The 25,319-nt window shown below is 41.3% G+C and overlaps 1 protein-coding gene across 1 annotated transcript; it reads right to left on the bottom strand.

The window, feature by feature from the left end:
* Positions 1-419: 419 nt before the first annotated feature.
* kcnc4 (potassium voltage-gated channel, Shaw-related subfamily, member 4) lies at positions 420-25,122 on the bottom strand. The gene is made up of 4 exons (XM_071476037.1): positions 23,748-25,122; positions 9,362-10,298; positions 8,330-8,506; positions 420-2,598 (listed from the first exon to the last, which is right to left on the bottom strand). The coding sequence occupies exons 1-4, from the start codon at positions 24,360-24,362 to the stop codon at positions 2,531-2,533; spliced, it is 1,797 nt and encodes a 598-aa protein (XP_071332138.1). The 5' UTR covers positions 24,363-25,122; the 3' UTR covers positions 420-2,530.
* Between the last annotated feature and the right edge of the window lie 197 nt (positions 25,123-25,319).

Here is a 25,319-nt window from a genome sequence, read left to right as displayed (position 1 = left end):
TAATGATGATCACGCTGAGCTGAGGTGAGTGTGTGTGTGTGTGTGTGTGTGTGTGTGTGACAGAGAGAGTGGTGTTTCTTTGTATGTGAAAGACAGAGGGAGGGGGAGATGGAGGCAACCAAGCAATAATTAGTGTTGCCTGTCATCCCAAATCTCCATGGAGATGTGTTCTGTATGCCATCTACACCTTCAGTACATAATCATGGAGGCACAGGAGAGCAGGAGGCAAGGCTGTGACTGCCGTTACACCACTTTAAGCAATGCACAAGATCAACCAGACTACACTTGTGTCACCACGATAAATAGCCATACAGTAGGTTACACAGCAGCAGCAACGTACAGCTGCAAACTGTGCAGTTAATGGAAGAAATGCAGATTCCATGGTGCAAGCTGCGAATGAAAATAAAAACAGAATAAGATTTTATTTTCAACACCAGGGGGGGAATGGATTTTATTTGTATTTCTGCATAGAAACACATGCCTACATGATACAATATCCCACACATACACACACACCCGCGCACGCACATACACACACACACACACACACACACACACACACACACACACACACACACACACACAACATCTGACAGTTTGACTGGGTTAAAATCCATCACAGTCACCTATACAATCCATAATGGGGAGATATGAAACTGATGTGCTGTGTGCTTCTCCATCACATTTGAGTATATACACAACAGGGAAAACAGGAAATGAGGCTAAAAAGGGGAAATATCAAAATAATATTCTTTCATTCTTTGTTTAAGAGCGATTTCATGGTGCATAAGCATGTCACACAGAGAGGAGGAAAGAGTTTACAGAACGATCCAGAATATTGTACTGTGCTACATACTTACAACTGTGCTTATACATAATTACAGACCTCTGGGTCAGCATAGAAACAGAGTCGAATGACGATGAAATGAAGTTTCCCTTTGTTTATTTAACATAAGGCCACTATGGTAGACCATGAGGAATATATTATAAGTCACGAGTGAAAGAAACCACACTCCTGCTTCTCTCTCCATGGAAACACGTAACAGGGTTTCTACAGATCAGACACAACCAGAAGTGTTAAGGAACAAATCTAATTACGTTACTGCACACATTTAACCTCCATTACTCAACATGAGGCACAAGTGGAACTGATGGCATTGCACTGCATGTATTTTTACTAACGATGGTGCTGAAAATCTACCATGTAATTTAATAGAGTCTACATTTGGTCCTGACTCAACCAGTAATGATGCATCAACTGTATACGGCTAATGTAATAGACAGACAATACTGCAACATTGATTTTTTTCCTTCTCTTTTGTTAAACTCTCTTATTGTACATGGATTTACAAACAGTGTGTTGCCTGAGCAGCATTCATACCAAGCTGTGTCTTGACAAAATATCTGTGTTGTCCCTGTGGTCAGCGTGAAAAAGCAGTGGCACGACAGAAGGCAGAGACCGGATGATCAACAAAGAGCTGTAGGGTCTGTTTGTTTGACAGTCAAACAGTGATTTCAAGTTTTCATCTAATCCTAGTTCACAGTCACAGTTTTGCTGTACAAACCCATATTCACAAGTGTTTGAGTGTTCTTACTTGATAGTTAACAACATGTATGGAGATAAGACATTAATCGAAACAATGATTACATTTTTTTGAGTTACAAAATGAGCTCAAACTGACTATGTCTCTGTACATATTACTACAAACATGAAAAGACACACAAAACAAATGCAGCATCTCATGAACAGAAATGTTGCCAGGTGGATAAAATAGACTCACTAAAGATTAAAACCACTGCAAAAATCTATATCTTAAGCTGTCGTCTACAATATTAAACAGTCATGACTAAATAAGTTGAATTTTAAAGAATAACATCCTATTGAGAACTTAAGACCCTAAAAGTCAGCTAATATGCTTCATCACAACTGATATGTGCTTGATTTGCTAGATTTGATTGACAATGATCAAACTGTTACAAGTTTCAGAGTCAAATGTTGCTAAATCCTGATTGGTGGATGGAAATATGTCACCTTCTTCCAACTTTCCCTTCAAACCAGTGAGAAGAGCACAGGTGATATCAGAAAAACCCAATATCTCATGTGACATAACCCAAACTTTTTGTGTTCATTTAGGACCCCACTGGTCATAACAAGAAGCTAAATGAGAAAATATATTATCAGGGCCTTTAAGACAAGAAATGACATTTCCACTAAATGATAAGTATATTAATGGTAGCCATTTTTAAAGTACATTTTACAGTGTTAGATCATGCAATACATGCAAAATGCTCTGTGACATGTAAATGAGTGTATATATGGTAGATCTGCTTTCCAGCGGATTTTCCACCACAGGTTGTTGGATGTACTGTATGACAGAAATAAAAAAAAAAGGCCTGGTTATGAATAAAATTAATCCGCTCTGCACTTCATTCAGGAAGGAAAAGAAAGTAGGGACCAGAGGTGAAGCCCGGCACAGCATGTACTCCACTGTGACTTCATGCTCTTTCTCCTTTTCATAGCCAATCAGCATCAGGTCAGAGTGGTGACCTCCGGCTGAGCGTAGTTTCCAGTGGCAGCGAGGATGTCTTTACAGCTGTCTGTTAAGAAACACAAAGGACAGCAACAGAATGAAACAAAGTGACTTCTAATATGAAAGATCTGAAAATAGACCTGGAACATCTCTGCTGAACAAAAGCTGACCCTGTACAGGCTGCGACCAGTAAGTAGGGCTGCAGCTGGTGAATGTTTCTTTTATGAGTCAATCCTTTCATTTTTTTTTGGTTGATACATTTTTTAAAATCTATAAATGTCATAAGATAGTAACTAGATTTACTGCCTCACGGTTGTATGCCTCCACTACTCAGACTAGTTTCAGGTTACATCCCTGTTTGTCCAGTCTTAGAAAATATTCACAGTTTGTATGAAATTTTGTCATAATTGCTGTGTCAAGTCTTGAGTAATGGCTACAAAGTGCTTTGTCAGGTCACACTGACCTTGACCTTTGACCTTTGGCCTCAGCAAAATCTAATCAGTTTGTCCTTGAGTCCAAGTGAATGTTTGTGCCAGATTTCAAGGAATTCCATCAAGGCATTACAGAGATATCGTGTCCACGGGAATGGGACAGACATACGTATGTACGGCTGAACGAACAGCGTGAAAACAATATGCCTCCAGCTCTGGCTGTCGCTGGCATGAAGACATAAAAATGCCCATCACATGGTCCTAGAGCCCAAGTGACCACTTCAAATTGCTCGCTTGTTTTGACTGAAAAAGCCAAAGATAATCAATTTACAATCATATTAAACAAAGAAAATCCTAAAATTTTGAGAAGCAGATCTCAGCGCATGTTTGATGTTTTTGATAAATGACTTCTACTGAATAATCAGTCAATCAATCAATTCCTTAAAATTGTTGTTGATCATTTTCTGTTGATTAACTAATAGATTAATTGACTAATATTTCATCCCTCCCTCACAGACAGAGAACTCCTATGGATCTAAACTTCCGACGCCAGGAGACTTCACTTTGCCACCCATCTTATCAATGGAAACCTATTGGTGGCAATTACCCAGAGGAGTCACTTGGGAACAGGGAGGCTCAGCATCCTTTTTTCTGTTCGCCTGTACATCCGCTTGCTGCTTCCTTTTCGCAGCACTTGAGAGGTTTGCCACACCATCATGCACTCATCAAAGGAAACTGAGCCAACGGTTGTCACATCAGAGAGACAAGGCGCTTTCAACAAAGTGCTTTTGACCGGGACAGTGTTTGCTTTTGTATGTATAAATTGTGACAGTAAGTGCTAACACTGTCACAGACTCCCTGTGACCACCTTAATCACCTCAAATCCACTAGCATTTTGTTCCCACTGCAGGGTGGGCGACCATTTCCTGTCACTGATAACCATCTGAGCATCTTCAGACCCATTTGTCCCTTTCTCTGTTTCCTGCTTTAATGCCGTGGTGAAATATTATTCATACCTTATATACTCTAACCCAGGAATTAACCTAACCATCCCCTATGGGCATAGCTCTGAAGAGCAGAACCATGATGCCTTAATTTATCTCCATCTAACTCAAAGTGGCTGCAAATACAAAATAAGCCTTTTGCTTGTCAGACAAAAACAACTCTGAATTCTGCCACAACAGTTTTTAACATTGTTAGGAAACAGTGAAAAGTCCACTTGAACCCTTTTTGCAGGTAATGTGCACTAAAATGTGTTGTGTATGTGTGATATTCTCCTGTAATAGACTGGGATGTCATTATCCACATACTCACCAGATACAGAGCTGAAAATTGAATTACCCCCTCCTCTCTCTTCCAAAGATTAGTTTTGAGGTGTTCTGGCTTTGCTCAGCTTTCCATTGTTTTTGTCTCTGCGATCAGGAGAAAGCTTGCATGGCGATCTCATGAGCTGACCAGATCATTCAGTGTATTATTAGAGACCTCAGCGCGAAAGCAGGCTCGGGTCGTTTTGTGTTTCTCTGCGCTCATGTCTTTCCCACTGTGGCTGCGAGGATGTAAATTTTACACTGACAGGTAATTTCCTCCCCTGAGTATAACTACATGTCCATAAACACCCCGTCTTCTTATTTATCTGATGGATGTTTTATTTAATTTTTTTTATATCTTTAATTAATCAGTAAGTCTCTCAGATATAACTTTGGTTGTGTGATTTTGTTTTTTCATCAGCATGTGACAACATGCCATTAACCTACACCATTCTACAACGTTCAACACATGCAGCAATCGACGAGGCTTTCAGGAAACACATTCAAATACAATTTCCTTATAATGGGCTGTCAAAAAAAAGCATGCGTACATACTCTCAAAGGAGCCCAGCTACAGTAAGTGCCCCATTTATGTGTTGTTTTTCCTCAACAGCAATGTGCTAATGAGCTTTGCTAGAAAAACGCATCTCGGTAAAGTGCAGCTTTGCAGGAAAACACCTTCAGTGTGGTTGGGCTGTTTGCAGACGAGAGTCAGGATGTTGACTGGGTGGGATGTGTGCTCAGGATGTCAGGAATGAATCCATGGCTGCCAAATATAGACCCTCTTTTCACAAGGGGCTTTTGGGTACTTTGGGAGGCTCAGATGTGAGATCCAAGAGCCATTCAAGCAGGAGATGGCAAGCTACAGCGGATGCCAACTGAGAGAATTAAAGGAACATGGCTTTCTTCTTTGTGCCCATGTTACCTGTTCCGGACAGCTGTTCAAGTTACAAATAGTTGGTTTTCCATGGTAAAAATGTGTAGCTAAAGCTTGTAATCACTGAGACAGTCTGCAGTTCACAGATGCAATCACAAGATGACTGAGTGAATCAAATTTACATTACAAATGCTTGCACTTGAACACTGAAATGAATCATAGTGTTAGTTCAGTAGTTAGCAACGATCAATCATATTTATCCATGTGTACGTCGTAGACATTATAACCTTCCTCACTGTTATGCTCATGTCAACTCCCTCCACCATCCCAACCTTCTCATCCTATGGTCCTTCATGTTGCTGATTTGACTAAGAGTCATGTTTATCTGTGGGGGATGATGTCAGCAAAATCCACATCGCTGCTTGGATTCATGGAGAGCTCCCTCAGACAGCAGAGCCTTTTATGACAAATCTAATTATACAACAATTTAGTTTAAATTTTCACTTCCTTGACTTTAGTGTCTCTGACTGAACTTATATTCTTGAGTGTATAGGGCTTTGGTTACATATTTAGACACAACAAGTTGTTTAGTATCAACTGACTCTAACCTAGCAGCGCACCATGAGGATGGTTATTCAAGAGAAGCTCCTTCACTGAGTGCACGCAGACAGATGGATGATGCAATTAGTACTACAAAGCTCTTCTATTGATTTCCTTTTGATCTGTCTGGTGAATGATGACTAGAAACTGCCTTTAGTCAGTTGGAGGCTGCAAGAGAAATGACAGAAGTTTAGAAAGGAAGTGGGTACATACTGTGGAGGTTTCTCTCAACTTTTCAGCAGCAAACATAAAGCTCAGTGTGGTGAGTCCATAGACATTTACACCAAGTTTTAGCCATGCAAGTGGCATGGCTTTAGGGATGTTTGTCAGTTAAACACTGAAATATCTCAATGATAATTCAGTGGACTGCCATATTATTTTGTGTAGATATTCATAGCCCCCAGAGGATGAATCCAAATACTGGTAGGTCAAAATTTATAATTTACCCAATACCTAGCTAGCATTTAGCTCAAAGCACCACAAGTACAGTCTCATTGGCATATCGTATCGTATCGCATCGCATCGCATCGCATCGCATCGCATCGCATCTCATCGCATCGCATCGCATCGCATCGCATCTCATCGCATCGCATCGTATCGTATCGTATCGTATCGTATCGTATCGTATCGTATCGTATCGTATCTCATAGAACACAATGGCTCTAAAATGAAAACTGAACATTTAGCTAACATCTTCTAATAACACCTTGCTAACATGGCCCTTCCTCTGTCACAACTCTGAGGCCAAATCTTAATCATTTTGCCCTGCTGGTAAGGATCTAAGAATAACTGAACTGTAACTCCATCCATTCATCCACTGTGTTTTCTAGTGTGTATTTACAGTGTGGGCTGCAAAAGACTTAAAGTTGCTGCTTTAAGTCTTGCTAAACCTTCTGACAGCTGAAAGAGAACAAAGTTTTAAATATTGCAGGAAGCCCATAGTTCACGTAAGGTTAGTTTGGGTAGGTCATTTGGAAAGACTAGGAAAGAAATTAAAAATATTCACTGGAACCTATGGGGATGTCACCATCAACACAGAGATACGTACTAATGACTGGTAGCTCAGTTAAAGGAAAAGTACAACATTTTCGGGAACACACTGCTTTGCCTTCTTGCTGAGAGTTAGGTGACAAGATTAACACCACTCTCATGTCTGTGCATGCTAAATAAGTCATTTAGGAACTTTCTAGCATCGTCGTTGTTGCCAGGAAAACTGCGGAGACTCCAAGTAGTTGAGATATCATGTGTTAATCAGAGAGTGTTAGAGGTGCTGATACGTAGGTATGGCAAACCCCTTTACCATTTACTAGCTAGTCTGGATATGTATTACATATATCTGTAATTCAATTCTTCCTAGTCAAAATCTACATTTCAAACATCCACAATGACATTCTTGCTACCCACAATTGTCATTTCAGATATCCAGAACGTCATTCAAATGACGTCACTTTTTCCACTCATGTGTATGAGGTTTCTCATTACAGGTATCTTTAATTCAATTGTAGATATCCACAATGTGAATTGTGGATATCTGCAACTAAATGATGACTATCCGTAATTCCAGTTTGAGATATCATCAATCCCTCTCAATTAAAGTTATCTATATTGTCCTTTTAAGATATCCTAAACTAAACTAGTTAACTAGTGAAAACAACATTATAGATCTTAAACTTAATTGTGACTGGTCAAAATTATGTTGTAGATATATCAAACTGGAATTATGGACAGTCATAATTTAATTGTAGATATCTTTTATCAAGTTATAGATATCTTCAAATGAATTTTGATTAGAAATATCTCAAATCGTGTTGTTAATGTTCATTGTGCCTGGTCAAAATGTAACTACAGATACCTTGAAATAGGTTTAGAGATATCTGTAATTACATCAGAAGTTACGGCAAGTAGGAGGAGGGGCTTGCCACAGGCAGGAACCTCTTGCCATTCATATGGTTTTACAGCCATGTCTGAGCAGCCTGAAAAAGACTTTTTTGTGTTTGACAGGGTTTTTATCGCTGCAGCCTGCGCATGACATGAGCTGTCAGCGAGAAATGCTCCAGAAATGGATTTACTATCTAAATTTGCAGATATCTGTAATTCAGCTTTGACTAGTCAAAATTGAATTACAGATATCTCTAACTGTCATTTTGCCTAGTCAAAATGTAATTACGATAAGTTAAAATTACGTTGTTTAATATCCGCAATGTTCATTCCAGATAGTCAAATTAAGCCATTATATGCTAACTCCGTTTGCCATAGAAAGGTGGATATTGTCACCTTTGGATAGAGCCAGGATAGTTAAGGTCTCCTGACTGTAGTTTTTTGGGCATTTTATGCCTTCATTAGATAACAGATAGCAGTGTCTAACTCTCTGCAAATAAGCAAATAAGTATAAATGTGAACTTAGATAGGAAGTAGTTGCATATGTCTAAGTCCTGGTCTTGACTAACAGAATTTTCTCATTGAAGTGAATGAAACTCCAGAACAGCTACAATGCAGCGAGAATATTGAAACAAAAGTATATACAAACATATACAAACAGTAAATGTGAATATTCAGGTGCATGCTGACATGTATTTAACCTACCAGTATGGACACTGGGGTCTCCAGACGTTAGGAGGAAGCAGGTGGCCTCTTTCTTAGTCTTGTCTCGCCCTCGGGTGCACCGCAGGGACCACTTTTCACTGGGGGACAGCGGCTGGGTCAGGCTGCAGCCTTCCTCCTCTGAAAGGGCCACATTTGCATCTCCATTCTGTTTGGAATCTGACAGGACGACAAAAACACACAGCAACGTAAATGCCAAAGCTTTTACTGAGCCTCCCCCGAGGGCCCAGACAAAGGCAGAGGTATATTGCATAAAATTGGTATTTTTCTGTGATGAAATCCAATTTGACTGAGATGTTATAAGGAATAACTCGATATTAGTGTGTTACTGTCTTTATGACTAAGTGTGGTTCATCTGTCAGGCAAACTTTGAAAAGCCTAAGGAACCGTAAGACAAGAAAAACATTGGCCGTTTATGTTATTATTAGGTACAGGACCACTGAAATATTTATATTGTGGGTTCTATAAGATGAATGATCCAATTAAATGAACAGGTAAAACAAAATAATTTTTTAAAATTAAAAACCTGATGAATATATGCAATAAACAATAACATTGTCTTAAAGGGTAACTTCACCCAAATTACAAAAAAAGCATTTTCTCACTGACCTCTAGTGGTACTTAGCCATGGGGATATGTTTGACTTTATTTGTCCAGGTTTCACCCAATAACAGAGCTGAATAGAAATTTATTTGTTCTGTTCACAGCACAGGAAAACAAGCTAACTTAAAGGCTCAAACATCTCTTTCCAGCGACAGCATCCCCATTGTTCTGGATGATCCACAGAAAACACAGATAACAGTTTTAAAAGAAAGTATTTATGTGGTGGAAAGTGAGGTCTGTGGATTTTAGTAACTATGACAATGTTTCTGCAGTTTTTCAGTTGAGTGCCTCAGAAAATAAAACACAAAACTCTCTGCATGGCCACACATCAGAAAAAGGAAGTGAGAAAATATTTTTTTCAGTAATTGGAGTGGACTGGACCTTTATTATTGCATCGACCATTGGCCTGACCTGAACGGTTCCTGCTGACACTCTCCTCAGCAGCCAGCGGACATGTGTCGCTCTGCGTGCTGTCTCTGTGTGAGTTTGTTTCTGACTTCCCAAATGAGGCAGAGTCAGTCGGAGCGTCTGGGTTCGGGTTGTGCTTCTTCTTCTTTTTCGGCAGCTTCTGTTTGGCCATAGCCAGCGAATAGTACATCCCAAAGTTATTGACGATGACAGGGACTGGCATGGCGATGGTCAGCACCCCAGCCAGCGCACACAGCGCCCCCACCATCATGCCCAGCCACGTCTGTGGGTACATGTCTCCATAGCCCAGTGTCGTCATGGTAACCACTGCCCACCAGAAGCTGATGGGGATGTTCTTGAAGTGTGTGTGGTTGGAGCCTGTGGGGTCGTCGGGCCTCGCTCCGATGCGCTCAGCATAGTAAATCATGGTGGCAAAGATGAGCACACCCAGTGCCAAGAAGATGATGAGCAGGAGGAATTCATTGACACTGGCCTTCAGCGTGTGGCCCAGCACGCGCAGCCCTACAAAGTGCCGCGTCAGCTTGAAGATCCGGAGGATCCGAACAAACCGCACCACTCGGAGAAAGCCAAGCACGTCACTGGCAGCTTTGGATGACAGACCGCTCAGACCCATCTCCAGGTAGAATGGGAGAATGGCCACAAAGTCAATGATGTTGAGCGAGTTCTTGATGAAGACCACCTTGTCTGGGCAGCAGATGATACGCACCAGGAATTCAAATGTGAACCAGATCACACAGATGCCCTCTACCAGGGTGAGGATGGGCTTGGTCACCATCTCCCTCCTCTCCACTTCTTGTGTGACGTTGCCTACAACAACCTGCTCCGTCCGGTTCTGCAGTTCGTTGAAGGCTTCATGGGTCTCCAGGCAGAAGGTGGTGATGGACACCAGGATGAAGAAAAGAGAAGCAAATGCAACGCCCTGGTAGAGACAAAATCAAACATTAGTCATTGATAATCAGTACAATGTTGTGTCTTCCCACAATTCATAAGTAATCAATACTGAGTTTATCATACTTTGAAGTCTTGTGTGGCACAAGAGCTCCCTTAAAGTCTTTGTCTGCAGGATGTGGATTACATTATAGAATTTCTTTTATCTGCAAACTTTACAGTATCACCAATAAAAAGACACGGATGTGCCAATCAAGTCTGTAAAGCAAGTGGCAGAGCCAGCGAGTGCCAGGTGATTGACAGCAAGTAAAGACTAAAGTAATGAACACATTGATATGAGAGCACTCAACTCAGGCACAAATAAATATAATAAGACACAAACTGACAACAACAAAGAAAGAATCTAAGTTTCTTGTGATGGATCATTGTTTGCAGAGTTAAACATGTTCAAGGATGAATGGCAGCATCATTTCAGCTCAGTAATTAAAGGTCATATCAAGTCAGATTTTTTGCTGAAGCTATGTGGCCTTGAAAAACTAAATATAAAGGTTCAGAGATGCACCACAGTAAAAATGTTTGTTCCCTGGAACCAATGCATACATGAATTGTTAAGCTCATAAAACCACAAGTAAGCCCACAGGAGAGCCAGGACAATGTCCCAGAAAAATACAGACCAATTTCAAACCAATTACTCTCGTGAACACACAGACTGAATCATGCCGAGAGAAAACGTGATTCCATTAACATGAGCCCTGCCAGTCACAGACACCAGGGGGCACTCACATGGCGCCAAAACAGTGTGAACTGACAGTGTGAACTAAACCTGCCATCATGCTACTGTGCCAGCTGTCTTTCAAATATATTTTAGGAAGAAAATAGTTTTAGCTCAGGCAAGGAGGAGATTTTTGGTCGATCTGGCAACAACACATGACATAAAGGCTCTCCTGCCAGAGTCTGAGTGCAAGAGGAGGAGAGGGAAGTGAAAAGACGAGCAGAGCCTGCCGGCACAGAATAGCAGGGGATACAGGAGAGAGAATGACAATGAGCTGAGTCATGAAAGACTGACAGTATATTCACCTGCTCTGTTGTCAGGTTCATCAAACATGTTTCAGTATAATAGTATAGTATAATCTAATACAAATCATTTATTGAAAATACAAATCCAAACAAACTTGCAAATGACGTTGAACCATTTCTACAGTTGATGGGAGGTAAACCGAAAAATGTGGCTGCATAGCACTCACCTGATCCAGCACAATGGCTGTGCCTGTCTGTGTTTGTGTTAACATTGTGTGCTTACTCATACCTGATCTGTCTTTATTGTTTACTAAAGCCTGGACAAATTGTAATGCCTCTCCAACCTTTCTAATCTTCCAGCTGGATAAATATGTACCTGTGCCATGCATGCACTTAGCCATTTTCTCTCTCCGGGGGCCTCTCACTATATCAGTCTGCTTTATAGTGTTTGGGTCTGTGATTAGAAAAAAACAAATAAAGCATTTAAAGTCCAAGGGGGACACTAATTCACAGTAGACACAAACAAAATAAATAGGAACTGGACCGTTTTATGGAGTTTAGTGAGCTGGGAGAATAAGAGCTGGCTGCTTGTAGTTTATCTTCAAAACAGCAAAAACTGAGATGCTGCAAGTAAAGACACAATACATGTCTGTTCATATCTCTATTGCACCCATATAATGCACAGCTTTCTACCATGACAACCCTCTTCAGCTTTGTCCCTGCGGAGCTCTGAGGCACTCACTGCTCTGTTCCCCTGAGACGACGGCGACGAGCCGCAGGACAAAAGGGAAGGCCTTGAAGCCTCAACTCTTCCCCGGGAGGAGCTCAGAGTTCCCCCTGTTGCATGGAGACGTTTTCCCAGAACATCACCAGGGTTAACTGCACAGTGTGTGAGTGTGTTACAGGACTGAGTCACTTAAGCACACGGGTGAATTAGCAACTGGTAAAGCACATTTCAGTGGCAAAAGGTCAGGAATCATGCAAAGAATTGTATGATTCCTTTCTATCATATGCATCAACGAAATCAAGAATCTTCACTAGTGTAACGCAGAAAATGCAGCTGTTAATCAATAATAAAGGAGACAATAATCCCTGTCATTTGTTCTTTCATACATGAGTGTATTTAAAAATGTAAAAACAATGTTAAAAAAAGTTATTATAATCACTATTTTAAGCCATTTTTTCTTAGTGAATCTTTAAACCATGTCCTGGATCACTGACAGACTGAATTTTTTTCCCGTTCCTCTGAAAATTTGTGTTTGATTAACACTGAATTTGTCTCAACGGGATTTTTGAATAAAAATTAAGTATTAATTTGCATGCATTCACAGTTTCTCTAACAAAAGCACACAAATTGATACAAAATGTGTTTTCATTGTGTCCCCTCATCCGTGATTTCCTGTTGGAAAGCTCTCCAGACAAAGGAGCCAGATGTTCAGTGCCAGATAATTAAGGTGGTCCACCAAACGAGAGGGTTCAGCCTCTGTTGCAGAACCTCATTGACTCAATTTCCAACATCAGTTAATAAACTTGAGACCATCTTATGATGGGATCACAACAGCTGTGACTCCCGTCAGCATGTGTTCCTACCCATGAGTACAAGAGCACTCAGTACTCAGTAGTCATGGGTTGGACTAAACCCATCTTTGAAAGGGACCTTCATTCTGATGTCAACTACACACATGTAAAGTTTCATGACTGTATCTTACACTGTTGAGACGCTATCGCAGTGAAAATATCCATCCACATACAGACAGACACATAAACACCTGCAAGACCGCCTCTGTGGTAGCTCCCACTGCAGTGGGTTTCTCCAAGACCACATTTTGCCATGACGACAGACACACAAAAACACAGACTCACAAAGTGAAAACAATACCAGCCAATACCAATACTGTCACAGCTTGCAAGAATAGGCCCAGGTTTCATGAATCCTCTGTGGGCTTCCAAGTTCCTCTGTGGATTCTTCACTTGTTGCACAACAGGCCTGAATAATAAAACCTCAACGATGGAGTTTAATGTAAACATTAATCAGTAATCGATCAGTAATCTATACATCTATGCAAGCTCATGGATAACAAAGGCTTAGAAATTTCTGATTCAGTGCTGACATGTACTGATACTGTGCCAACACAAGTAGCTAAACTTATAAAATGCATCGCTGTAAAATGTTAACTTACTTAAAGTATATTCAACTTTGCTGATATTCCAATTTTTACTGTTAGCTCTGTTGGGGACAGTGGAGACAACCGCCACCAGTCACTTTTTTTCATCTGCCAGCAACAAGCTACATGTAGAGGGCGTAACATGGGAGCTGTGTGTCACAATGCTCTAGTCTCCTATCCCTGCCAGCAGTCCATAGGTTGAACTTACTCCTGCAATTATGTCTTAAAACAAACTCCTATGTGACAATTCTGCCTAAACAAGATGATCAGGGCTTATGTTTGATGTCACGCTTCAACCACACCTCTAATCATCTGGCAAGCCTACTTATACCTGGCATGTTAGTTAGTTGTCAGACATGTTTGGCTATGAAAAGGACAAGAAGAATCACTCTGGTTATGTTTTGTCAGCCTGAATTTACCACATCTTTGTTTCTGTGTATGAACGCATCCATCTGTAGTCGAATTAATTCAATGATGGAGCAAAAGCTTTACTAAGTGTTTCAAAAACTCAATGTCTTTTCTCTTATTACTTCTTTATGCACAAGTCCTTGCTTGCCACGGGGGTTCTTCCTGCGTATGCGTGTGATTCATAGTCAATCATATCTCTGAATTGGTCCCATACACCTATTCATAATGAAAGAAAAGGCTCCTGCACTGAGTTCTGGTATGAGAAAAACCAACAAACCAGCAGCCACCAAATAAAACATGTGAGTCCTGCTGCTGTTGAGATGCTTGTGATGAACCAAGAAGGTCCTGACAGAATTCCGTTTACTCAAATGCCAAACGGTTTATCCCTGAACTAAACAGAGCTGGGTATCTGCAGCCGGGGGCAGCTCTGCAGGGAAGGTGCTGGAGGTCCTGGCACACACAAAGACAATTTGCTCTGTTCATAAAAGGCTCAACCCCAAAGTCTAACAATAACATGAAACAGCCTGACCTCACACCTGTGTGCATGCGTAGCTGCGTGAGTGCCACTTCGCTTGCTGAGAGTCTTTTTTTTTTTTTTTTTTGCTTTGTATTTAATCGTTTGTCTCTCTGGCTGTTGGTACTTTCATTATTTGCGTGTGTCCATGTCTGCTGGTCCTGTTCAATAAATCTTGCAGCATTTAAATGTGTCTGTACAGTTTATTTAAGGCCTGACACAAAGGGAGACCACAATATCATGTTTACAGCTCAGTAGTAGAAACAGGCACACAGTCCTGGGGTGATTACCATGTCTCTTTGTCACCACAGAGTATTTCCATGTTGGCCTGCTGAGCCTGCTGATGTTATACAAGCAAGACTCATTATGAGGCCAAATGAATGTTAACACAGAGCTTTTATTTCTCATTTCCTGGGCATGTAAATGTAGCTTCAACAATCGTGCTGAGGGTTAAAGCTGATACAAACACCACATAACATTATTCATATAATTTGTGCTTAATTTGCATACTGTATGTATTTTCTGTTCATCTCTGTCATGTTCCTCTATGCTCTGTTTCTGTGCTACTGTAAAGGTAGATTTCCCTACTGGGGATTAATAAAGTAATAGCTTAGACTTTCTTGCATTTTTTTTTTAATTTGTACATTATGTTTTAGTGTTTCTGTTATATGCTGCTCCACTAAACATCTGAAATGCTTCACTTTGACCTCACTACTTTTGTATGACGGCTATAGTGCTGAGTAACCCTGATAATCACACAGATTTGCCACTTTTTCCTCATTTCATTAATTCTATGTGAATGGATGGTGGGCTGGACAGGACTGTGGTCAGGCTACTTCCGAGTCACTTGCCAGATTTTTTGCATACAAAATGATATATACTGTATATTTGTATATGTGCACTCATAGAAATATAGATATATTTTGTAACTATGTAACTGCCACTTTTACTTGAACCTGCAGTTTTCAATTTAAGCTTCAAACACAACACTAAGTCATATTATGGAGATGAAGATGATGATGAACTGTTATTTATATGCATATTCATTTGGTGACCTTTTTTTGGCTGCTTGATGAATGTATGTCCAATGCTCACTCTTTTTTTTAGTTCTGTTTGCCTCCACCAAGTCCTAAGGGAAATATTTGGCTCTTTAGCTGCTAAATGCTCCACTATGTTCACCAGCTCATCACTAACTGTGTCTGTCTGCTGTTTGGTGCTCAGCAGGTAAAGTACAGTGGGTTTATCTGAGCCTTCTCACTGAAAACAGCAGCTAAAAACGAGGCCATCAGAGCAGTGAGAGCGAACCAAAAACAATGAGCTAAAAGATGCTTAAAAACTTTGCAGCACCGAGGGGAAATGGTAATAATTCTCTGTGAATTCATCACTGCGGGCGACATGCTTCACATTACAAACAGTACAGTCATTCATATAAAAATATTGATTATTGCTGCTTTTTTCTCAGAGCACTGTAATTGAAGCCTTTCATGATATGTAATGCCACTGGTGCCAAAAAGACATCAATTCAAGGTCGTCTGGTGTCAGTGTGTAGACATAGCAGAGCGCCGCGAGGGGACGGCCGCCTGGTCCCAGCTGGGAAAATCAGAGCAGGAGGGAGCGTGACAGGATGCTCGACAGGCAGCAGGCTGTGCGTCGGTGAGCAGCAGCTGGAGAGTCCCATCATAGCTATCACCCCCAGCTGTTCAGCATCACACCCTGTTACTAACACACACACTACATGCAATAACCAAAACAACAAGGCTACTGAGCAGTTAGAAGCTGCAAAGTCAACAAGAGCAGCCTCTGTTGATTTTTTCTTAGAATTCACGTCACAGTGATTCATGTCTGGGAGTCAGTCCACCTGAGGACAGAGGAGAAATAATGTCCACCACTCAGCCTGTCAACTCCTCCTGGGTGACTGCATCATAGATTAATCATCAACATCGGCAAAATATTACAGAGGGGCTACAACAAAGTTCTAACTCTCCATGCAGTGTGTGTGGGGTGGGAGGGGTGTGGGGGGGGGGTGTGTGTGTGTGTGTGTGTGTGTGTGTGTGTGTGTGTGTGGGGGGGGGGGGGGGTTGTTCAAGGAGTAAGCTATGGCTTTAGCTTTGACCAGCCTTTAATCATCAATCAATAAATTACAGCAGGGCTAGGGCATTGGTAAATCCGAAAACCACCACTTACAACATAAAAGGTGAGCGTTGAAGACCCTCCTACACAGAGAAGACCATCTTGACAGTGCAGAGGAGGAGGATAGAGAAAGGGGGACTGTCCGGTAAAAGGAACAGATAATGAGACTCCTTAAAACCAGGACACGGACTGCTAGATCACTGGGGACCACCAGAAACATCCCAGTGGGACTCCTCTGAGAGGCTCTACAAGGTCTCTGAGGGAAACATCAGATTGCTGCTTTAGGCATGTGTTTTGGGGCATGTCAGCAGGTTGAGCAACTGCAGGTCAACAAGAGGATGACTGAACAAACTTGCACTGTATAGCGACTAGATGAAAACAAAAAAGGCCATAGTATAGACTGGAAAGGTCACTGCACTGATCAGGAGTCACTCAATGGCCAGAGCAAGATCACCAGCAGGTTATACAACCACCTGTTATTATATGACCACAGCAAACCTTGAGCTGAGGTTTAAAGCAGCATTGCACAAGAGTCTGCTGGTGTCTAAGTAACTTAGAAATTCAAACAAGTTGGAAGTTTCTCCTCCAAACAAAAGACAGGCCAGAAGGTTGAGCCAGAAATCTCAGCATGAAGAAAAACAATCACTGAATGTTCATCACTGTTCATCAAACCCTTTAAAACCTCCTCAGAGAGTAGCCAGTAAAAATACTGACTGCACCTATGTGACAGATGTATAAAGTGTCTACGTGTATTAAGTTAAAAGAGGGGGACACTATGCTTTTTGTTTTCTATCCCCACTGAATAAAAAAATACTTCTGAAATCCTTCTGAAGTTTGGAGTTGTTAAAAAAACTACTTAATTTGCTTGACCAGTCTTCTCCGTGAGTGTTGTTATTTCAATCAAAAGCTTTTATTTCACATTATCTATTTTATGAAGGAATCATTTTTCCATACAAAGGGAAAATCTCACTGACAAATGCCAGTTAAGTTGCAGCCCTAATACCAACAATCCACATCGCTCTTTGGTTTGTGTGGAAGAGAGATGTACTCACTAATGTGTATTTATTGATATTTTTCATTTTCTATTTGTCTGCAAAACAAAGTCTGCAACTCCTTTTGGACTTACTGTTGCATCTGCTGAACTCACACCAACACAGCCAATCTATTTTCAGCAAACAGCTCAGAACTGAGCAGAACAAACAGCCAACATAATCACACAGGATTACATCCCTCTTTCGCTGAGAATTCAGTGTTATAAAAGTCTCCTTAACGAGGCTGCGCTGCTTTGATGCCGTGTGAAAAATCAAATCCTGTGTTTCATTCACAGAGCAGCAGAGAAAGGTGTCAGCACTGTGAAAGCTGGGCCCAGAGGAGTAAGAGGTTCAGCTCAAAACACTGCTTTATTATCTTATCAGCTGGGTGTCACACTGAGACAAAATGTGGGGTGTGAGAATATGTTTCATAATTAGCAATAATCAAAGCAACTTATTGAAAGGCACTGACTGATATTTTCCCTCTTAAGTAAATTTAATTTTTTTGTTGAACATCAGTTCAGTCCTACAAACAGAAGTGAGGTTTTGTTGAGGATGTGGTGACATCATTATTATTATTATTTCAGAAGTGAAAACAATTATAGAACAAAATCCATAGTAATAATATAAAATATATCACAAAAGGTGACATGTCGATATATAGCTGTTATTGGGCTTACATTTTCCAACCAATATTATCAGTAAATTCTTGGCTCATAATATATGAATTCAATCTTCAAAAATAACAATTCAACAAGACATAAATGTCTGTGATCTCCTCCATTTAACAATAAAGAAATTGCTTCAACAAAACTCATTCAAATGTTATAAGTTTTAATTTAAATGTCAATCAATAAAAAAAAGTATATGCAAAACCAGAACAAAACTATTAGAAAAAGAGCACTTCATATTGCCAAATTAATTTGTTATTGGAAATTAATACTTCAGATAAGACATCTCAGCCCTAAAGAATCCCACATCAGTCAATCCCTTGGTCTCATAACAAAGTCAAATTGATTTCTTCCTCTATGTGGGAGAAAATACACTTCTCTTTTCTGTGGGAAACACAGCTTTAATTGCTCACCACTGATAACAAGTTGCAGCCTATTACCACAGCGGTGATTAATTACAGGCAGCAGGGCTGGGGAATTAATGAAATATTGCATTAGGGAGGACTGAAAGAGTGATGTGGTCGGAGTGTAATGTTAATGTCAAGTTTAATTGTCATGTCTAAGAAAACTGAGATAACAAAGTAACAGTACTGTATCAGTGCCATGGAGGTCTACAGGTGTTTAAACTGGAATAGCATATTGTCAGGTCTGAATAGAAATGAAAGAAATGAAAATGGCTGGAGTACAGATTTGCCAGGTCGATCTGATAAAGCATCACCAGGTAAGTCCTAATGTCTACAGTCATAAAGGTCATCCAGATGTTGACACCAAATAATTTATGGGCAAATATTAATTCTGATGACTTAATAGTATGGCTATCTTAACTCATCCAGTTACTCTGTCTGTATAACAAGACAGACAAGTCTGTATAACAAGAGAGTATAGACTATAGCCTTGTTAGCAACTACGTAATCCTGTTGTGCTTTGAGCTAAATGTTAACAGCCACATATGAACATGCCTACAGTGAAAATTGCAGATTTCCCCACTGCAGGACTAAAAAAGGACTATCTTATCTTAAAATGTTGACAAGCTGATGATTAGAAAGTATAATGTTTGCTATGTTCACCATCTTAGTTTAGTGTGTTAGCATGCTAATGTTCCCAATTATCCCTAAACATTAGGGGTGGAAGCAAGGATGATGGGAATGTTGTGAGTTTTGCAGGTCATAAAAAAGTATTGGACAAATGTAAAACTGATGATGGTTCTGGAGGAAAAGCTAAGAGATCACCAGAGTTTATTAGAATTCATCCTGAAAACGCCATAAATATGTGCACCAAATTTCAAACCATTCAATAATTGTTGAGACACTTAACTAAAAATCAAAAACATCAACATCATGGTAGAAGTGGAAGAAAGGTCAGGGGAATCATCCTCTGGGGACCGTTAAAATCTTTATAAAACTGTGTGGCAATGCCTCTGACAGCTTGTTGAGATATTTCTGTCTGGACCAAAGTGGTTCAACTGACATTGTCATGCAGACAGCATGATTTAAAAAAGGCTTGCATTCGTATTGTTAATCTGATGTGGACGTAAACAAAGTCCGCCCTTTAAACTCATTCTCACTGTTCCATTTCAACTCGAGTGTGATGGGGTGCAGAGCCATTACTGTTATATTACCTCCTGACTGCACTGTATGTTAAAGCTGTTACACTCACAGAGCTGCTCCTCCAGTCTTGGTTGATCCTGAGCAGGATGTGGCTTAAAAGATGGACAGATTCACTTCCCTCCGGCTTTTAAGAATCACATTACCTGTGATGTTCTCAGAGGCTCTTTGAAACAAAAAAGAAAAAAGCCATCAAGGTAACATGAATCCCTCAAAATGCTCTCTGCATCCATTCGGAGAGCACACAGAACAAACATACGAACATGAAACTGAAGAGGAAATGGACAACGAACATTATGCCTTTGTCAATATGCATCCACCGTTGCTCATTCTTACCACAGCCACATCCAGAAAGATTCACATCTACGCTGCTGTGTTTCAAAGAACTTCACAAATCCGAATCAATTCATTTACAAATATTGTGAGAGTGGTGAGAGACAGACGTGATTAAGTGGCAGGCACAGTGGCAGGTCATCTTCAGACGGCACCTACGCAGCGGCAGCTGTGACTCAGAGATGTCAGCTGCTCTCCTTGTGACAGCCTGCAAATGCCACCTGGCCGAGAGGCTAAAATAAACACTATTTGTAGTGTGACTGGCATGCAATAAGAACATTATACTTGTGCAACACAGTGAGAGTCTCTGAATACACCGTTGAACTCCATGAGCAGGCAAACAGAAATTAGAGGGAGCATCAGCCTCTATCTATTTGAACTAAATGTATTTTTCTTTTTGACTGATGAAAGCTCCTAGTCTTTTGCCTGACAACTCCTGCTGTAGTGACACTCGATACATGCTTTCAGGTTTACTTCACTAAGCACTCTGTTGTTGCTGAGCCATTAGCCTTAGCATACTTTCAAAAGCTTACCACAGGATGATATCCCCTGTGGAAGTAATGAAAGCAAACTGATTTTAGCAACATTTAATGTATCTCTAAAACAAACTGAAGTGTATCTTGTTCATCACAATAAAGTTGAAATACTTATAGATAATACTTTTAAAAATACATGTGTTGTAGTTCATTCAACATTGTAAAAATGGATCACACACAACTAAGTTTCTGAATGTTGTTTTAAACGGATGATTAGCTTATTTTCCTCTGGTCTATATGAGCATTTAGATCCTCCTCTTCTGATTAATATACAGTGTGATTTACTATACATGGATACACACTCCTGCAGCCTTTCAAACACTCGTGTTTCGAGGACCTTTGAGTGTAAACCTTGAACAGGATATGTGGGAACACTTCACCGGCACTGTATTTCAGTCATGAAACAGCTTTTTCTCTATTTTCAGTCTTTCAGAACAACTGAAAAACTATTCACATTATTGAACAGTCTGTTGTACCTGTGGAGCTAAATAAATAAGTGTGCCATCTTTTGTAATATTAAAAACAGTGAAGTGACAGTTCAGAAGTTGGATCCTGGAGACTGCAGAGCCTTTTTTTAACGACTGAAAAAAATGGCTAACATGGTTTTATCTGTCATACAACAAGACTTTATCTTATGAGAATTGTTTATGAACAGGATTTTGCACTCATGGCATGTTTCAGAAGTCAGGGCTCAATTCATTAGACAGTTCACTGATAGAAAAATAACACTATTGTATAAATCAAATGCCAAAAAATGCCAAAGATTCTCTGGTTCCAGCTTCTGAAACGCAAGAATTTGTCACATATGATGAATATATGATTATATTTGCGGACATCACCATGGCCTCAGTGAAAATGTCATCATTTTTTCACCTTTTTCTGACATTTAAGCGGTTTATCGAGACTGTGTTCCACAGATTAATTGAAAATAATAGTCAGTTGTAGCCCTATATAAACAGGACTTTCATATGCTCTGTGTGTACCAGTTTATTAGGTACACCTAGCTAAAACAGATGGAGTCTAATCCAACAGTCCTGCAATAAATCCTCCGTCATGAATGTTCAGTTTGTGTTTAAACTGTTTTAAAGGTGTCGAGTCCGATCATCATTACACCGCTTTGCTTGCTGTACATTGTACCTTGGCATATAACAAATAGAACTTTTGACTGCTGTTTAGTGGCAGTATTACTAATACCTGAAACATTAATGGTGTATTGTATAGTATATCATAATATTGGATATCACCTAAGCCTAGTTTTTACTTGTTCTGGCTCTGGAAACCAGACCAATCAGGGAGCTATGTTTACACTCACAGAAAAGCCACTGACTACCTGTTTTAACGTCAACTAACTAAAACAACTGATCGTAAATAACGCTGTGTGTTTGTCAAGGGCTTGTAGGATTTTTTTTTAATGTTGTTATAAAGTGAGCAAAATAAAGAGGATGTTCTCTTTGAGTTCCTTGATATTCCCTCCATGTCTGTGAACACAGTCAGTTTAACAGTAGTGAAGATATGAGCTGTGGCCAGAAAGGAGACATGTCTATACAAAAGACCAGATCTAGCTTCGACCCATCCGCACCAAAAACTTCCCTCCAAGACATCCAGCTACAAACAGAGCGACCCACATGTGGTGAAGTCAGAGTCTAACTGTAAGGTTAACTGCTGTGTTTTTTTAATCTAGCTAGAAAGTATACATCATGTGGATGGTGAGAGTAAGGAAATCTAATTGTATCCTGTGCCCCTCCTACACCTTTTTTCTCATCTTGCTCGTCCTTTCAACACAGCCTCGATGACAATGGAACGGATAAACGGATCCGGCTCAATCTAACGTAAGTGCTAGCTCCACTGGCCTGACAGTGGCTAACGACGAGCCTGAGCGGGGATGAAAAGTGGTTAGTGAAACATCCAAGATTACTCTTAAATATCTGAAATTGTGGTTATGAAGAAATCAGTCAGAATGTTAGATTAATCTGTTGTTTGACTCCATGTTTGCCGCATCGCTGTACATGTCTGTGTCACTGCCTGCGGTGGGTGTAGACTGTCTTCTTTGTATTTGGACAGGCCTTGTAGTGATGTTGACCACCATGTCTATTTAATGTTTGTGTCATTCCTGTTAAAGAAAGACACGCTGCTATCAGTGGTGGTGCTCAGCGCATGCGAAGCACCAAGTACTGTGCGTTGCTGAAACACACTTGGCGACATTTTTCTTTTTTTTTTGTTCTTCCCAACAAGTTTGTCCGACGAGCTGGCGTCAGCGTTTGCTTTCTGACACCCAGGATTGCTCGGCTCAATAGGTAACAACTTGTGTTCATGTATAGGATAGGATAGGACATATCGGCTATTATACAGTTGGGGCTTTTAAAATGACTTTTTCAGAGGGGCCCCTGGAGAATGCCCTGCCCCTTCTCCGCTGAGTGTCTAGCTTCGCCCCTGGATCGTCCAACTTAGACCTGAAACTGATGGATATCAGTGCTGCCACAGACAAAAGATGCAGCAGCGCTGACTTTATGTTTTAATAGATTTTACCACCTAATACAAAATCAGCACAGTTTCAGACCAATGTGGACACAACTGAAATCTGGATTCCTGTGTACTTAACAGGCTTGGAAGGTGTACTGACTTGACAGCAGGCTGTTGCTATTATTCAAGTCTTCCCCTCTATGTTTTAATTGCTTTGTTGTTCCACTGTGTCCTGTGTTGATTTTATTTTCCCATGCAGGAGCCGCTAATCAGGACTGTTACTGATAACCTGGTAGAAAAAAGTAAAGAGAAGTTGAACTGACTGATCCTGGCTGACTCTTCAGATCAGAGTGAGATATCTGGGAGCGAGCAATCCTGGTTGTAAGAGGTAATTCTTTAACACCTTGACTTGAAAAGTGTAGATACAAACGCAGATATTTTAGATACATCACAACACACAGAATTTAAATTGCAGGCGACCTGTAGCTGTAGCAGGCCGACTGAGCCTTGCAGGGGCACCTGTTGATGTGCACATGTGCGCCTTTTTATGGTCTCGCACTGACATATGGCCACTAACAAGCGCTCGGAGGACAAACACCTGGTGAACTCACCCTGGCTGCTCTGGAGGAGTACGGGTCGTCAAACAGGGCCCAGACCTTCGGCTGCCAAACTTCGCAGCAGCCCCTCGACCTATCTGGACAGTCCTCGATGCCGAACCGCCTCGGCATCTCTTTGTCGTCGTCTGTGTCATCCGGGTCCGGCGGTTCAAATATCTCCAGGGCCTCCTCCGCGTCCCGGTGTTGCCGGTAGGTCATCCAGCAGCACGGCTCCACGTCGGTCTCGTCTATCCCCCAAAACGCCAGCTCCTCCTCGAAGAGCGGCCCGCAGACGTCTGCCGGGCAGTGCAGCTTGCCGGTCCGGTAATAGTTGAGCACGTAGGCGAAGATGCCCGGGTGTCTGTCGAAGAAGAACTCGGTGGCACTCGGGGGCGCAGCGTCCGAGTCGGAGCTGACCTGCGTGTCCGGGTCCGCCAGCCACGCCAGGCGCGTCCCCGGCAGGGTCCTCAGGGTGCTCTTGTAGGTTTCATGCCGGGTGCCGCCCACGTTGATGATAATTTTGTCTGAGTCTTCCCCTCTGGCCATCTCCTCCTTCAGACATGATTTAGACGGAGGTTTGTTGCCTGACTTGCGCCCTCGGTAAGACGAAACACACACCGAGCTTATCATTGAGAAGCAGGGACCCTCTTGGCTGTTCGCCCCTCCGATACTAACTGTTGCCCACTTGAACAGAAATCAAAACATTAACGCACAGTGCGCCCTCATTTCAGACCCCGGTGCTTGTAATGGCCCGTGTGGCTCATTTACTCAAAAAATAATGCTCCAGACAAGTGAGACGCTCAATAAAAAAAAACCACCTGTTACAAAACTCAGTCTGGTGGCGCGACAAAACGCAGGTATGTGTTTTTAAATGTTGTCGTCGAGTAGACAGCGCGATGTGACTTAAACTGATGCCTCCAGGGGTTGCACTTGTTTCCCGTCCATCAACACAAGCTTGCGGCCAGTAAAGAAAAAAAAAAAAAAAAAAAATCAGATTATTGGCTAATTACAGCGGTAGCACAGGCCTGCAGCAGGGACCACTGAGCCTTAAGTAACATGTCGCTCCTTACCCTCCTTTAAATGAAAACCTTATCCAAATTCTGCAACGCCACAATCCACAACTATTCCTGACAACTTTTCTCCTCTCCACACAAGACGAAGAAGCCTGAGAAAAGGATCCAGTCGTGCATTTAATCGCGCACTGATATATCCCACCAGCCCCTGCTGCTGAAAGCGCTCAGCTTGCGTGCCAGATGTGGGGTTGTTTTGCAGCTGGGGATCTGTTGCTTCTCCACAAGTAGCCTGTCTTCCCTTAGCGACACAGCCCGCTTGGATGGTGCGTTTAACAACAGGCTCCACAGTTTAACTCTTTGGCTGCCGGCGGAGGTTGGCGCATTATTGAACCACTCCCTCTAATTAGACCAACAGGATAGGCTGATGAAGTGTCTCATCCGTGTGTGTGTGTGTGTGTGTGTGTGTGTGTGTGTGTGTGTGTGTGTGTGTGTGTACGTGTGTGAGAGAGAGATGAGAGCACTAAGTCGGCTGTTTCATCAAGCTGTAATTTACTCTTTTATAGGCTGGTCTGTA

This window comes from Trachinotus anak, unplaced genomic scaffold (genome assembly GCF_046630095.1).
Source record: "Trachinotus anak isolate AG129_WGS33_773 ecotype Australia unplaced genomic scaffold, CSIRO_AGI_Tana_v1 ptg000004l, whole genome shotgun sequence".
Lineage (NCBI taxonomy): Eukaryota > Metazoa > Chordata > Actinopteri > Carangiformes > Carangidae > Trachinotus > Trachinotus anak.
The sequence above is the reverse complement of the archived record's forward strand: the minus strand, read 5'-3'. Positions and strand labels throughout refer to the sequence as shown.